A 17,833-nucleotide genomic window follows, 5' to 3' on the forward strand; every position below is an offset into this window, starting at 1 on the left:
CTCATCAGTGAATAGTGTCTGGGGCAAAAGGGAAAGGAGTTAGATTACGTTTCAAGATGCGTAATGTCAAGAAGCTGTCAGCCTCTGCTCGCTGAGGAAAAACACTCTGCCTTCCCCCCCGAGGTCATTAGCTCTAGCTGGTCTCCCCTCCACACCAGCCTTTTCTAAATGGGCCGGTGCCCTGACCACATGAGCACTGCTCTGGGACCATGTCAAAGCCGTCACACTACATAGAGCCACGCCATCAGTTCCAAAGCTGAGTCACCAGAGCTAGTCCATTTCGTGATTTGTCATTGCTTGGGGAAGATGGACTCAGTCACTCGTGTCATTTTACGATGCCCCGTGGTATTTCGGCTCAGAGACGAAGAGTTGTGAGAACTATACCGACGCCTTTGTACAAAGCCAAATCTCTCGAGTTCCGTTTTATTCCTCTGTGATACGTTGGAGCTTGATCCATGTCACATTACGGTTACAAGATCCGCAAGTCAAAATGATAAAGGAGAAACAAAAATGACAGTGTTCAAGTTCACTTTGTAACCGTTACATAATCTGTCCTAAAGCCTGTCTCTTTTTTACCCAGCCAGCCTAAAGGCAGCGGCATTCACCATCTTTCCTGTGATAGTGCAGTAGCCAAGCATTTTTATAATGAAATGCCTGTAAGGTGGCAGATAAGGCCCCTCTCATACTTGTCAGTCAGCGGCTTTGCCCCATGAAAACTTGAAGCGTGAATCGGGAGTACATGACAGTTGAGTCAGGCTTTTCTTTAGAACGGGAGGCGAAAATGAAAGATTGAATCGTATGTTTCTCAAAGTGCTTGTGTCACCACAGTGAGATTACATATTGGCCCATTCACTAACCCTGACACCCACTCACCACAAGTATCTGATATCGCTTTACAGTATGATGCATTCGACATTAACATTCTGACTGTCTTCTTCAGAAAACTCTAAATGGAAGTAAGGGGGCTTAACGTGAAACATCTGACCCCTTTTTCTTGGTATTTGCTTATGCAAGATGTTACTTAACTGACTGTGTGTGTGGCTGTGTAGCTAAACAAAATCATATCTGCATCTGGCTAATCACAGCAAGCGGAATTTACAGATGCACACAACCAAAAGGCACACAGCAGAAGGGGCATTTTGGACATAATTGGACTGACAAACCACTGCTAGTTTAGCTCATGATTTACTATGGCACCTTGCTGATGAGCCTTCCTGCAGAGCCTCTGCAGCTGTAAAGCTTCAGCTGTGTCCATCCATGGTGATTGCTTGCATCATGATTAGTAAGAGAAGGGTCTTATCTCCAAGGTATTTGCGGGTCAGCAAAACCTTCACATTTATGATAAGCGAAACTCTGCAGTGCAACCGACAGCAGCACCACCTGGTGTGTGTGAACTTTTCCCCTCACCCAGCCTGACTGCCAGCAGCACTGCTTCGCTTTGTGCGGCTCCATGTTCTTTTTCCACTTAGTGCCACAAGAACAACCACCAAGGTCAGACTGCAGTAGTAGGACATGAAGAAAAGGTGTGTGTGTGTGTGTGTGTGTGTGTGTGTGTGTGTGTGTGTGTGTGTGTGTGTGTGTGTGTGTGGTGAGAGAGGATGTGTGTGGAGTTAAGGGTGCTGAGGCCAGGGCCGTGGCTTGATTTCATGGACTCTGTGCAAGCATGGCAAGGTCAACATGATGTTGTCCAGCTGGCACTGAGCAAAAAATCAGAGCCGCTGATCTTTTTTTTTTTTTTTTTTGCCTCATGTTGCACTGCTGATGTGGCTACTTGCTGCTGGCTCCAGCTCACTGTTCCAGCAAGATCAGACAGAGGAGGAAGAGGCTTTGTGTTGCCTGAAAGCACCTCAGTGCTCCCTAGTGGACATGCACACATGAATGAGCACACACACACAAACACGCACACACGAGCATGGATGCCAATGCACACTGAAACACGAATGGACATGAGCACATACACAAAGGTCTGCTCTTGCACCTTCTGTGTGTGTGTGTGTACTTGGACACAAATGCAAACACGGCCAAGCTTGTAAACATGCACAAATACAAACACAATTGAAATTTTATGTCACTTGTGACAAGAGAGATGGGAGAGATGCCAGACCTTTCTACACTGAACTATTCTCACACAAAAGGGAAGTGCACTGCCTGCATCCGTATCAATGATTAGTTTCACAGCTAATAACAACAGCCTTATAAAAGTCCACCATTTATCATATTACAATCACGGCACATGCTTCTCATGGAGAATGGAGATATGGACAAATGCGAATACTGGTTATACCATGAGGTTGGTATGTGATAGACTTGTGCAAAGAGGCAGGATACATGAATGCAGCATGGCTCTGAGTGAAGGTCAGGGTCCCTCAGGTAAAAAAAAAAACCCCTGACAAGCTATTATATGTACAAGGCAAATGGCAGAGAAAGTGGATTAAAAGGAGTCTGTCAAAGGTCCTTGAGTGTCCAAGTGAAATGAGTGAGCCAGAGGCTACAATACTGAAGGTAAACACAGAGGTGTGGAGGATGAATAGAGCAGTATTTTTAAAAAAAAGGAAAAAAAGCCCATTACCCAGTGTGGATGAACACTAATTAGTCCCATTCGAAGGGAAATGGAGAAGAAATATCCAAACCTATATTATAAAATCTGAACATACTGTATCCATTCGTGACCATACTGGCTTAGTACCAAGCAAGGAATTATTAAAGGACAGGTTTGGCTTTGTATCTACATGCCATTATAACCTTGGCTGCTGTCAGTCAGTGGTGCTGAGAATGATATCAATTGATTCATACGTTTTTTTTTTAACAACAAAACTCAGTTACAAAACTGTTAAGAGTTTAAAAGCAATTTAGGACAGTATCACACTTTCAAAAAGTCAGGGGACTCTCAAGATTTACTATAATGATCAATATCCTTACTTCTGGCCTCCAGTATTGAGCCAAACTTCGATACAATATTTTCTTTAGACCTTTCCTGTCAGATAATCACCCGTATCGTTTAAACTTTATGTACTTGGTAGTTGGGACCTGGCAAATTCGACTCCAGAGGACAAACTCCTGAGGACAGGGGGAAGCAGTACGGTTACTCTGTCTCTGCTTGTCTTGACAATATGTGTCTACCCCGGGTATCTTCACTGTGACGTCTATTTACAATAAAACAAAATATGACATAAAACGCAATTCTGCCTCTTTTTGTTTTCATTCTAAAAATATTAATACATCATAGTTTGAATGCTCCGACATCTGTGGCCTACATGTGTGGCAGGAAAAAAAGGCTGTTGTTGTGGACGTTGGTGAATGAATGAATGAGGGGAAACAAAATTAAACATCAGACATCAGAACATTAGACAGAAAGCATCAAAATGGATCAGATCCAGACTGCCGTTGGCAGCGGTACGCTTTATGAAGAAGCTGAAGAGGAGGCTGCCGAACTGAGGAGGCGAATCCGTTAAAGAAGAGCCAGGATGCAGTGGAGGATGGAGAAGAGATGTACCATATTATATATTAGTATGTGCCATATTAGCATATCTCTCTAGGTTTGCACATTTGTCTAATCATTGTGCTTTTTTGTTAACCTGTCTGCCTGTTTATATGTAGATTTGACAGTGTACTTGGTATGCCTAGATAAAAATGAATGCACTTCTGCTCTTACACTGCCCATCACGCAATGACAGAAATAGAAACATTCTCAAGCACCTGACCAAACAAGTCAGATGTTAGAAGGACATTTAATTCTGGGGGACTTCAACAATTCATATCAGTCAGTTCCTATTCAGAGAACTGTTGAATAAATATTAAATTGTAAAAACACATAAATAAGCAATAAATATAATCAAAAATAAATACAACTATTAATAAACAATGTTTTTTTTTTTTTTTTTTAACCTGGTCAAAGTCAACTACAAAGATTTGCACAGATGAACAACAATGTGCCTTTCCTCACCACGTTCTTCTCTGAAGCTGACCTGAAACCAGCCTTCAGACTATCCAGTCACCAGTCACTGGTCACCAGTTGCTAGTTTGTCTGTGGAGCCTCATACAGGGCAACTGCAGACATCTTTGCAATACCACTAGCCACAGTCTGCAGGAATATCCACAATCCCGTGGAGGAAATGATGACCATCCTCCACACAGCTATTCATTTCCCCAAACCAGAGGAGCTGGAGGAGGTGGGGGTCAGCTTTGTTCACCTTGCTGGCCATGAGGCGTTCCGCTCTACTGCAGGTGCCATTGATGGACGCCACATCAGGACTCTGCCTCCAACAGAGCCACAGAAGAAACGTTACATAAACAGATAACTTTTCCCCTCAGTGCCACGGCAAGGCATCTGTGGTGCCAAGGGCAGATTTCTGGATGCGTACATTAGCAATCCAGGATCTGTACATGATGCGTTTGTCCTACGCAGATCGCCCATGTACCATCAGGCCCTGTATCCACCAGCAGGGTGGTTTCTATTAGGAGATGGAGCAGATTGTTACTTTGGTAACACAGCAGATTGTTACTTTGGTGATTTTGAATTACACCATGTTGTACTTGAATTTTGACAAACAGACCAAGTAGAAGCCCAGTACAACAGACACCAAGGAACAGCATGACTGTAACTAATTGTACATAACTGTAAAATACAGGACTTTGTAATATTGTTTTGCAAATATACACTAGGTTATATGCTGTTGCTTTCAAGAATTAATTCAAACTGAACAATATATAGTTAGTATTTCTTCACAAGTTTTTGGAGCTGATACAGATACAGGGCTGTGGCTGCCCTTTCCCTCTCCTCTTCTCTTGCCACTGTCTCTCTCTCCCTCTCCTCTTGCTCTCTCATAAAGTCCAGAGGAGCCTGACTGTCCCTGAGCCTCTTCCTGTGTGGTTGACTGGCTCTGGCTTCTTTTGCAAACCTGACTACACCACCTGTAGTGGCAGTCAGGTTTGCTGCAACAACCATGGTCGCACTAATCGAGTCCATCCATTACACTGTACCACTGCCTCTAACCCTTTGCTTGTGGGTGGGTCCATAAACTCCTGAAAATAGGGTATTAATTACTAACTAAGTACACATTGTGTGTTATATTTCATATATGGTCTGACAAACTAAAGCTAAGTAGTTTCTTTAAAAGGAGTCTCAGGAATGCTCTCTCAGTATGTAGCACAAAGCAGAGACACAGTCAGATTACCTTGTATTTGTTTTCTTTGCCTGGTTTGGCAGTTATTGCCAGGACAGAAGTGGTAACAAAGTCCCTGGGCAAAGCAAAAACATAAGCAAAGAGTGACACGCTGCCGATTCAATAAGATATTAATTATTATGGATGGAGACAGCCAATATTCAATACTCACTCCCATCCAGTTTGTGATGAATTTCACCTGCCAGTGCTGCTAGTCAATAGAACCCAGCTTTCCTCAGTTGTTGCTTGATTAAAATACTGTTTAAATATTAATTTTAATGTACAATTATAGCCATTATTATTTTACAAGAGGGAATAAAGACAAACGAGCAATTGGGTCAAAAGTACAAAGATATCGCTCTAGTGCAACGTTTAAATAAAACTATAAAGTTATGAATCTTAACTTTGCCCTCAGCCAAACCAATTTGCCAGGGAACAAATAATAGATTTAGACTCTTGGACCAAAGATTGCCTGTTAGGTTAGGTATACCCAAAGGTATGAGTGACTGTTGCTTAACAAAGCCAGTCTGACACTATTTGTAAGCTAAGAAGCAAAGCTGAGCAAAAAATGACAGAGCAGAAGTTGGGACCTCATCAAACTTTTCTCATTGCACTCCACTCTGCTCCAGCTGAGAAGATAAGCTGTCTCGAGGCATTGGTGAGTTCAAAACAGTGGCGCCGCTCAGTATTCACTTCCAGCGATCTCAGCAACCGAACAAGTCGCGCTTCCATCCCTTGAGCCGGTCTAGGCCACTGAGCATGCTGGGGCTTGTGTTCCGATAAGCCACAAACAGCATCTCTCACAGCACTGCTGCTCTGCCTCTTCAACACACACACACGCACGCACGCGCACACACACACACACACACACACACCTCTCCACACCACAGGAATGGGAGGGGTGCTACAGGGCAGAATTGACATGCCAGCCTCCACTTGGAAAGGTGAATGGAGGGGCGGGGGGAGGGAGGGATGTGGGGTTATGCAGGTTTCAAGGGATAAGCGGGTTCAGTGAGAAACTGCTCTTCCTCGCCCTTTCATGGCGAATCATATCCCATTAAGTGGGTTTTGTCCTGTGATGAGGATGCTGCTGTTGCTCCTCAACAATCCCATTACAGATCATAAAGGGAGCTGGGGATGTGGCCTGAGAGCACTCAGGCTGCTCCTCTAAGGCTGCCAGGCTTTGTGTGTATGGCGACTGCGCCACATCTGTTAATAGCTTTTTAACTCCAGGTGAATGTTGGGAGCTTTTCCTCAGACTCTCTGTGTTTCCGTCTGATTCTTTGTGCCCAGTGGTTAGCGTCACAGGGGCTGGTTTGATTTAGCTCAAATGTAAGTTTGGCTTAAGATGTGTGAAAACCAAGGACAGTCTGACAACAGAGAAAAGCTTAGTGGTAGAGCTTCACTGGACTGGTAAGACCACGGGTGTGTTACGCTACCCTTGAAATGCCTCCTTCTTTCCTTCCTTATACATCCTCCTTTCCTTTGATTTTTGTGCTGCCATCTTGCCAGCTGTCCAAATATAGTAAGAAGTGAAATAAGAAGCTTGAAAGTCTCCTTCAAGGACCTCCGGGGAAGTACAACGCTATCCTATCTGGATGTATATTTTTAACGCCACACTCATTAAAGCTGTACTAATCAATATTTTTATATTACACTCCATTAAATTGTGAAAGGGGTTACTCGTTGTGACGGACCCTGAAAGAATTACCATCTAACTCTGCAGATCCCCATCAGCTCTGTGGAGCCTTTCAGTCCAGTTTTGGATCATTGTTTTGGTTTTCTGGCTCACAGGCTCCTCTCTCGTTAATCTTGTTTTAAACTGCAGCAGGCAGCTGTTTTCAGCTAAAAGCTCTGATAAACTCACTGCACACTACCTACCCTGCACCACACAGCAGACACACAAAGTTAGAGACTAGCTGCTGAACATAGTGGAGCGTTCAGTAGCTAAAGAAACAATATTTCCCTCAGGAGCTTGTGGAGACAAAAACAGAGCTAAAAGGAGAGAGTGAACGTTATTGCCGGGTGACTAGAAACACGTCTCCAAACAAATCCGAATGTTTCAAGTCTGCTGGATTTGTATATGGGCAAATGTTTACTTGTTCTGTTTTTAACTTGTCCCAGTTCCCACAAGAAGTTAAAAAAAAAAAAATCAGTTAATGCATCTTTATGATCCAGAAAAACTCTGCTCCAAACTAGTGTTCTTCTAAACTGATCAGCAACAACCAATCATGTTTAACAAGTTGAAGCAATTTCATGTGAATGTATAGTTAAAAACAGATACATCATACATACACAGCAAATGTTTCAAAGTCAAAGAGTTCACAGTTTTACAGCCTATGAACAGTATTTGCCTTTAGCTTCACAAAGCTCTGTTTAGTCAGTTCCTACATTTGCTGTGATTTATGTTACGCTAATTTAAATTCAGATCTAAATCTGGAAGATGAGAGAATTTGAGACTTAAGGCAAATTATTGTGATGTCTGTTTACTTCTGCTCCCTGCTCTCACTCACTTTCACTTTCCTTCTTTTTCCTCCAAGTTAGTTGCTGGTAGGAAACCAGCGAGGGAAGAGAGGAAACAAGCAGTAAACACAGATGGTTACATATATCCATCAATGAGACCTCAGTCAGTGTGGACCTTAGCCTGAATGAAGGTATTACACATCAAACAGAACTAAATATATATGTGGGTGCATATAATATCCTATACAGCTTTAGTTTAATTCAAAACAACAGCCCTTTAATATATAAACTACCAAAGGCTGATTGTTATTTTGACTGTGGAGGTCTGTAGGTTGTAGGTATGTAGGCTATAATTGGATTAGACATATTTTTTTAATGTACTGTAATGTACATTTCTCTACTACTATGCTGAACAAAAGATAACAATTTAATTTACAAGTGTGAAATCAGTCCCGTGTTGGCATCATGGTATTTAAACGGGCAAACACATACAGAAATAGATATCCACATACAGTAGTGTACAGTGAGTAACTTCCCTAAAAATACGACCACTCACTTTAGCACATTATTTACTTCTCTCATTATGGAAGTAGAGCATCTCAGGGAGGAAGTGGGAGCTTCACATTCAGCTGGTGTACAGTATGCATTCACCCCCCACACCTAGCTCTGAGCTAAACTTCTGCTCCGAGGCCTCTTATAAGCATCACCATTAATCAAACAGGCAGCTTGCAGTTTTTTGAAAGACCGAGCAAGTGGCATAAATAACTAAAACATCAGGGGAAAGAAGGCAAAGAAAAGACAGTGCTGAATAAGAAGTTAAAAGGGAAATCACAGCCAAAGTCACCTTGTGTCCAGCCAATTTACAAAACAGTGACACAAGCATTAACTACAGGGAGGGTGATTAATATCATAAGGCATTAGCTGCTGTTTACATTGTCAAGGTGTTTACTCGTAGCTTCCAGTTTGGCAAGCTTCACGTTTTCATATTTTATTTTAAGTATGTCCAGCTACAGAATGCTAACAGCTTGTCTTTTCGGGCAACAGTTGCACTCCCCGAGGTCCTGAGATGGAGCCAGCTAACGACGGGGCCAGTGCACAGGCCGAACATTTCACCAGCTCAGGCAGCCAAATATATGATTTCTTCACTTCCTCTAAGTCAAGAATCAGCTGTCTCATTACGCTGACAGCAGCCCCGTTGAATTTGACTGTCGTATATGAATTTGAGCAGGTTCAGGGGGCATCTCATTAAAATGCATTAATTTTCAACCATCCACACCGGACATGGTGACACCGAGAATAGCTGTTTTCTTACCTCGGGGCCATCAGAATAGAAAGTGCTATGCTTGCAGTACTTCATGTGGGTCTACTTGCGAATACAGCATGGGAATGTGTGAGGGGTGACTGTGCAGCGCGGTAATCATATCATCTCACTGTGCTCAGATCAGTCAAGTAGACTGATTTTTGAGCGCTGAAAATGGCAAAAAGCTTCAAAGTGTTTATACTGCAGGTGCTGCGAATGTCTTACTATTTACATTTGTAAAGAGGAATCAATGAATCTAGAAACCGCAGATGAAAAATCTTACACTCTCACCACTGCTACACAACCGCAGCACTTATCACACACTGACAAAGACTGGAGAGCTGCGGCAGAGCAGTTTCGGCCTTTCATTTCGAATTCCTTGCTCTCTCGTCTCAGCACTGCATCCACAACAGCTCTGTCATGAAATGAAGCCCACTTAGCAGCTTACACTGAGACACATGCACTTGATCACACTTTGTGTAACTTGCAGTATTGATCAGCTGGGCAGGACCTCATGGCTCCTCTGGGGTGTCACAACATGCCGCTGACTCCTTGAGTGAATTGATCATAGAAATGCATAAATAATAAAGTGGCATGTCATTCTGACTTCTCATTGATTTCCCCATTAGCAGCTGATTGATACAAGCTTTAAATGTCAGGAGGCTCATTGATTGCTCACGAGTCCATGCACTCACTTCCACTGTCATGTCACTTTTCCCGTGGCTCTGCAGCCTTCCACCTGGACAGACTAAATAAAAGGTCAACAGGTGCACTGTGTCATCGAGCTGCCTTCCCACCAAGTGTTTACACACACACACTGCAGTGTTTATTCCTCTAGTGCAGTTATTTGAGAATGACACCACTCCAGCTTCATCACACAAAATGCCTGAACTCTTCGCTCTTGGTCCAACGAGTCAGGACATATGAATCTAAAGGAGACAACTCCAAAATGCAAGGATGTGTGAGTGTAAGGAGGTGGATATGAGCGTCTAACAGGCTATGCTAAAATACAAGATCAAACATAGTCTGGACTGACAGTTGTAGCACTAAAACGTGCTAAAAATGAATTGTTTATCATTTATGAGGTGTATTAAACAGCAAACCTTTGCTGGTTTCAGCTCTCCAGCGTGAGGAGAGTGTGTGGATTTGTGCATTTTTCACTGTTTTACATCATTTCGAATGTATTATTTCTGACTTTTGTACCGTTGAACAGACAAAACTAGCAATTTAAAAATGTTTCCCTCAGGCTCTGGGAGCTTTTGATAGATGTTTTCATTACTAACTTATCATCACACGTAACAATTTACTGATAATTAAAAATAATGAATCTACAGATTGCTCGACAATGAAAATAATCGTTAGTTCCGACCCTGCATTGAAATGAGAGGTTTTCACAGGTTGAGTCCAAATTACAGTCAGTGTAATCCGGTTAGGTAGGATCCTGCATAGCCACAGGCATTTGTTCTTCCTCAAGCCTCAAGATTAGATTGAAGTTGGTGAAAATGGTTTTTAGGCAGCACAATGACATTACTGCTCTGGATATGGACTCCATGATCAGTATGATCTAAGCATGGTTGTAAATTCTGAGAAGTTTGAGAAGACACGTGGTATTAATAACTCACTGGATACTGAGATTGTTCCAAAGTATAACCACAAGGAAGAAGAGACTCAGGTCTAATAACCTTAAAGTCTGTTTGGATTAGGACTGAAACTGTAACAATGACTTTTGTTACTGATTAATCCGTCCTACACTCACATTCACTGCTTAATCTCGTCCCAGATCTTGTTGAGTGAGAGGTACTGAAGTGAAGTACTCAAAGGTCACCAGTTTGTCACAGGGCTGACACGTACAGACATTCACACCCATATGCACACATATGGGCCAGTTCACCTGATGTGCTGTGTGAAGTGAAGTGCACTACAACACCGCACCATCCCGACAATCAAGATATTAAAGTGCAGCACCTGAAGATTATTTGTAATTATTATTTAATCAAATTTCTTGATTAATCAACTGATCGTTTGATCCACAAAATGTCAGAAAGTAATGAACATGTCCCATCGCAATATCTTAGAATCCACGGTGGTGTTTTAAATGTCTAAAGATATTTAGTTCACTACAACGTATTACAAAAAAAAGCCATAAATATCTGCATTTTAGAGGCTGGAACAAGGTGATGTTCAGTACATTTGCTGGAAAAAAATGCTTAGTGTTTTATGGATTATTACAATAATTTTAACTGATCTGTTAATTGACTAATCAGTTCAGCAATAATTATGATTGGCTCTGTCTTATCCAAGGAGCCCATTCAGATTGAGTACCTTGTTTTGATTTTTCTGTTTTCCAGCAAAGTCTTCTAAATCAGCTTCAAATGTTTTTCAGTGGCATGAAAAAACAAATACAGCAAAAACAAGTCAGTCATGGTAAAGTTAGTCAGAAGTCACCAAAAATAGTTTTGTATTCACAAATCAAGAAACTAATTCCAAATAATGATGAAATAACTTCTGAGTCAGTCTACTTGTTCTTGTTTACATGTTCCTATAATTATGCAGTGTGAATATTAAAGAGCTAACTACAAAAAAAAGAAAGAAAAAAAGCAACAAACTGTAAAAGTAAACGGTTCTGCTATGATGTGGCTCGAAAAACAAGGCAGTAAAACTACTGTAACTCCTCCTGAGGCTAATATGCCAGCTACTTTGTCAGGAGACAAGGGAAAAGCATTTGGGATGAGGAAAATTAAAAGTGTATTCATCTTTCAAGGAGAAACCTCTTCCAAAAGGGCCACAAGCAACGTAGGGTAAACAAAGTAGCAAGCGTGTAATCTAACTTTGTAAATTTACTTTTCACTTTCTTTATGATTCAGAAGAAATTGCAATATTTGCCTAACGGCTAAAACATACACGCACTAGGATTCTGTTTTAAGCCTCTCATAGGAACAGGAGACTGGCGACGCTCAATCAGAAACCATGAGAGTGTGTGTGTTTGCATTTGGGGCAGAGCTGAGGGGCAAACAAGGGGAGCAAAGCTCTAACGTACACAGCTTCCTCCTCTAAAGCATGATGCTAGCAGTCTCTCAGTTCATGGGCTTCAATCAGATCCTGTTAGGCATGTTTATGAAGATGCTCTTTGCCAATGGTCCGCAGAGGAACATGAACGTCTTAAAGAGCTCGGTGGCAGGTATGTGCAGGTTAATGAAGCAGGGGTCCCCACTTCCTTCAGCCTCTAATGCTGAGATCATTTAATGATTCTCTTGCAACCTATTTATGGCACCGCTTGGTGAACATAACAGAGGTTAATAAAGTAGAGGTCAACTCTTTATCACACCTGCCCAGCGCTGCCCCCCCCCCCCCCTACACTGTAACTCATAGAAGCATTTCTCATTAATGATCTCCCCCATAGGGCCCATAGGGCGAGTAAGTATGTACCATGCACAGTTTAATGCCTTGATTCCCGTAGGCACACTTGCCTGATCGTCAAATTATTCTGGGTGCCATGGTGGGTATTTATTTCATGCTAATAGCCAGCATCTTACCGGGGGCTGGAAAAACAAGTGTACCACACACATTACACAGAAAAACACCAAACACTGGCCAATCAGGGGTGTGCAAAACCCATAGAGCGAGACAGCGCACACTCAAGCCTTGAGTTGTTGAGTTGTTTTGTATGAAGGATGGAGTGTGTGACGCCGGCAGAAGGGAGCACGTATTATAGGAAGGGAAAAGAGTGGAGGGACGACAGATGTCTGTGTGTGTGTGAGTGTTTGGGGCTTGTGTCTGTCTGTGCATCAACAGTGTGTAAACACACCTTTGTAGGAACTCATAATGTAATAACTGCTCACGATAATAAGTGCAACTGCAAACATACAGCAGAGTAATCTAGTAGGGAGCGGTGGGCCGACAGCGTGAGGCTTACAGAGTCAGTGGAGTCTGTCTGTGGTGTGTGGATACAAGGTGTAGACTTCTGCCACTTGTTACTCAGGACAACTGTCTACATTACAGTGTGAACACTAAATAAAATGAAGTGAAATCATATTCCCCGGCTTGAAATACAAATGTATTTTTATACTTGCAGTTTTAAAAAAGGAACATCACATGTCAGAGTCCTTCTTCAGTGAGATTACACATCATCTTACCAGGGATAAGGCATGCACCTGTATATTACATACACTACACCACCTGACAGTTCACTTGCTTATTCTTCTGAAAGTCACCAGAGGCTGGAGCTTTGGTTGGACTACATATAAATAATTAAAATGATATTACTTGGGATATTTTTCAAAATCCTTGAGTTAGGGTTATTTTGACACTCTACTATTCCCAAAGTCAACAACAGAGTCTGAACAACAAAATCAAACCAATGTTTCACTGTTTTATTTTTAAATTACAGTTTGTTCTGAGACATTAATTTCAACAACGAAAATCTGTAGAATGATGAAATGAAAACATAATATGACCATGCTGAAAATCAATGTGCTATAATTTGGATTTATTCCATCCTCAGCTCACACTGAGCAAATGAGTGGGTGCATCCAGGACGGGTCACCAGCCTGTCACAGGTTAACAAATACAGACAGACAACCATTCACACAGCACTGACACCTACATCCAGGTTATACAGGTGCCAATTCAAATGGCCTGTAAGGTGATGTGCTGTGTGAGGTGATAGTGCTAATTAATGTGACACCATACCAACTGTCCCCAGTTTGACTTTTGCAGAAGAAAACAAACAACAACAACAACAACACTGAGCATAAAGATCTCAGAAATGTTCCTGATCTGCAGGCACAGCTTAATGAGCCAAACACCAGAACCAGGGACGTGAGAATGTTGTTAATGCCAACTGCAATGTTTTCTTTCCTTTTTTTTTGTTATTCTCTTCTTTGTCCAAATACCAAAATGTGAATGGCCAAATCCCCATCACATGATTAGTCTGTATTCAGAATAAAATCTTTCATGCAAAAAAAGGAAAAACAACACATCTACATCTATATGTACGTCACTTGACCTGTTTGTTGATAAACATAAACCCTGCCATGCACAGGAATCGTGATTAGATTCATCACACATGCTGATAATTCATGCAGTGGGACACAAAGCTGCGTTTGTCAGATTAGACTGTATAAGAACTGGGCTTTCTTCATGGAGTTCTTTGTTTGGGTTTTGTCCTATTGATGCTGCTATTTGTCCTTTCCCCACTGTGTTTTGACAAAAAGTCATTGAGGTGATGTGGCTTCAATACAGCTCATTATCATAACAGATTTCAAATGAATGGATGCTTCTCTGTCTCCATGCTGAAGCTTCCTTCAGGAAGTCTCTCCTTGCTCCTCTGAGCAGCAAGCTTCCCTAATGATTAAAGACTTGATCAATTTCTGGGTTACGTGAGGATGAAGGATGGAGGAGATGTGAAATAAGAGGAATGATCATAGATGTAATAAACAGTGGATGGCAGCCTATTAATTCCAGTGAAAGATGCTGTCTTTGCACTTCCCTGCCCATAACACCCGTATTAGTCTGCATTTAATGGATGAAGCTGAAACAATGTCTTATTTCTGTGCTGCTTTAAAAAAATATATTGGATCTGATGGTTCAGAGAGTTTTCAGTCAGTCAGACCTGACTCTCAAGTCCGTGTGTGGTTACTTCACAAATATTGCTGCACAACACGATACTGAATACGCGGTAGCATGTCAATAGCATGTCAGGGCTGCAGCACACAATATCATTCCCTGCTTATCCAGACACAGTTTGCAGAGGACTCCAGATGCAAACAAGTTCTTCAAATGAAAAAACAAAACAAGTTGTTTGTAACTTCCCTCCACAGCAACACGCTCTCTGATCTGACGCCTCTATCAACAGGACCGAATCATCGGTCAGTGGCTTCCAAAACTGTTTCAGATCACTGTCACAAATGTAGAACGGTCATAATCTTCCACAGCGAAGGTTAAGGTTTGGTTCCTCTGCTTATAACATATGGACACCAGCTGTGTGGTGGTGGTGTGTGCTGGGAGCTGATCAGCTGGTTTTAATGTTGTGGCAGATTGGTATATTATGTCTATGTAGAATAAAAGGCAAACTGGGAACTAGACAGCAGTGTGTGGGTGTGGGTATTTGTTTATTTATTTATTTATTTTTGGCTATGTTTAGGCACAAATACAACTTGGTTTGGGAAAGATCATGGTCCCCTAACTCTGTTGTCATGGTTACAATAATAACCACTGGGTTAAGGTCAGGGGATGATCGTGACTGTGCGAGCAGCGATCTTCTGTGTCAGAGTCCAGTGTTTTACTGATCCCTTCTACCACCCTCACTTCTCCCTCTGTGGATGTCACACTATCCCTCCTTCACTTCTATGACAAGAGTGATCTACTTCTACTTCTACAGCTGCTAGATGTCTTTGTCACTTCATCACTCATGTCGTTTTTGTGAATTTGCTTAAAGCTGTTCTTGTTCTTGGGACAGTCTTTCAGATACACAACACATAGTAGTTGATTTGTGGTCTGCTGACCACCTCAACCCCCCCCCCCCCCATACACACACAGTTACACACATGCACACAGCTGGAAGCTGCCTAGAACAACCAGTCTGATCTGTGGGCCACTGAGCAAATCCACTGGAACAGCTGATGATGTCTTTACTTCAAAACACATGACAACATCCCCTGCTGGCTTTCCACCTGCAAACACTACCATCTAGCTGTATTGCTGGATTCCCTGCTGGGAGCTTGTGTGCTCACATGAACCTCTGCTACAGTTTAAGGTATAGGTGCATGCATCTTTGCATAAACATACACAGTTGAAAGCGCTGATGAATTACGACACAATACCAAGTTTTATTTTTCATCACAAAATGAAACCAATATCACAGAGTAGTAACTAAGACTAAATGCAGCAACTTAAATTACAAATTACACACAGTTATAACATTCTCGTAGTTTCTTTGTGTGTGTTTGCGTGTTTGCACGTGTTTCTATGTGCACAGTCGCCTGCAGGAGGGGTTTCTTGCTTACCCTGTCAGCTTCGAGCCGAGCCAGCCTCTGCCTGATGGGTTCCGTTGCATTTTTCTGGGCCAGCCTCCCTCATCAAAGTGATTAAGCAATTACACTGATTGTGCCGATGCTCAGAAGAACGAGGCAAGGACCCTCGAGTATTGAGTGCTAAAGCTTTCTTGGAGATAACAGCTTAATTTGTGCCTAATCAAAATAAAGCCCGTTCTCTTAAATCTCCAACCTTCCTTCAGCACTGGGTGCCTCTGGGAATTGAGAAGGTATCCTTAAGGGAGGACCAGTGAATGCGAGGAAGCCCTGCTGGGGCCTTTTCTAACTTAAATATCACTGCATACGGGGCTTATACAATGTGCAGACATGCTCTTATCAGGAAATGAGGCCTCTCTTTCCCTCCAAATGAAATAATAATTAACAGCTTAGAAGTGATAAGGGTAGTAGCCTCTAAAGATGCTGCATATACCCAGCGTGGATCCCAACTGGAAATAATCAAAGAGTTTGGGAATTAAATCAACATGCAATTCGTCTCTCAGCACTGCTGTGGGCATCAATAATGAAACATGAGTCTGGAGAGTTCCCTGGATCACTGCAACAGACCTGAATGCATGGATTCCCTGACAGTTATTTTCATCAGACACACACACACACACACACACACACACACACACACACACACACACACACACACTCTTTCCATACTTCACATTCGTTTTGCCATCAGGTCATTACAAATAGCTCCCTCCTTGTGCTGACATTTCTATACTCGCCCGTTTGACTATGAAAGCCAAAGCACACGCAGCACGCATCTTTCGCCACACTGGATTCAACATCAAAAATTAATCACAGCAGAACTTAAATCATAACCGTGACTGAGCAATGTGAATTAGGTCTGCTCAGGCGTGCGTGCGTGTGTGTGTGTGCGCGCGCGCGTGACTGACGTGCATGTGGGCGTGTGAGGGAACAACATGGGAAGAAGTGGAAGAGAAATAGTGGGAGGGAGATGATGAGGGAGAGAGGAACTCACCCCGGGAGGATATCTGGAGGAAGAGGCGGGGGTCTGCGGCGCGTATGGCCGCTGTGTACCGATCCTCAATCCCGGGCACCTGCGCCTTTTTCTCGGGCATGAGTCGGACCCTGAGCCGGCCCCCCTCTGCGCCGAGCCACCACTCCAGAATAGTTGTGAGGTCCATTTCCAGAGTGAACACCGGGGCCTCCTCGTACACAGACAGACCCCCGCATCCCGTCCTGACTAAATCCTCTCCTATTTCCACCACCACTTGGTTTGATTTCCTGCTGGCTTTCGTCAAGCCCAATTTCAGAACTTTGGACAGCGGCCGCTTGTAGAAGAAGGGGAGCTGTCCATCAGAAGACATGTTCCTCAGTGCTGAGTCCGTAGCAGACTTGGGGTCCACAAAAGTAGATATGGTTTTCTGCAAAGGTATGCAGTGCATTTTCAAGTTTGCGCGCACCGTGTAACATCCGCTAAAAGTCTGGCAGTCGCCGTTCAGGGGTCTCTTTATGAACTCCGCCAGGTAATAGCGCAACAGAGAAGGGACCGCAAAATCCACAGCCAGGGTTTTCCTCTTGAGCCTGGAGTTTATGGTTTGGTTCAAGTCTCTTTTGCCTCCGGTTTCCCCACTGTTGCCACCGCTGCTGCTGCTGCTGCCGCTGCTGATGTTGCTTAAGCCGGCGGTGGAGAGATCCATCCCCGCTGTGGTCCTTGGCGAGGCGCACTGCAGCTCAGCAAAAAATGCCGCAGAACAAACAAGCAAAAACAATATCCCGACGTTCATGGTGAAATAAATTTGAGTCTGTCGTTTAGGAGAAGCCCCTTAATCCCACCGTTCACCGCTTCCTCTCTGCTCTTGTCACATACGCAGCGCAAAATCACAAAGTGCGAATCGATGATC

General features: G+C 42.9%; 1 protein-coding gene across 1 annotated transcript in view; it reads right to left on the bottom strand.

The window, feature by feature from the left end:
• alk (ALK receptor tyrosine kinase) overlaps positions 1–17,716 on the bottom strand; it is a 301,016-nt gene extending 283,300 nt beyond the window's left edge. Inside the window, exon 1 of the mRNA XM_041061252.1 lies at positions 16,948–17,716. Coding sequence (XP_040917186.1) covers positions 16,948–17,716 — 769 coding nt within the window. The remainder of the gene's footprint in view (positions 1–16,947) is intronic.
• Between the last annotated feature and the right edge of the window lie 117 nt (positions 17,717–17,833).

Source organism: Toxotes jaculatrix, chromosome 17, assembly GCF_017976425.1.
Source record: "Toxotes jaculatrix isolate fToxJac2 chromosome 17, fToxJac2.pri, whole genome shotgun sequence".
Lineage (NCBI taxonomy): Eukaryota > Metazoa > Chordata > Actinopteri > Toxotidae > Toxotes > Toxotes jaculatrix.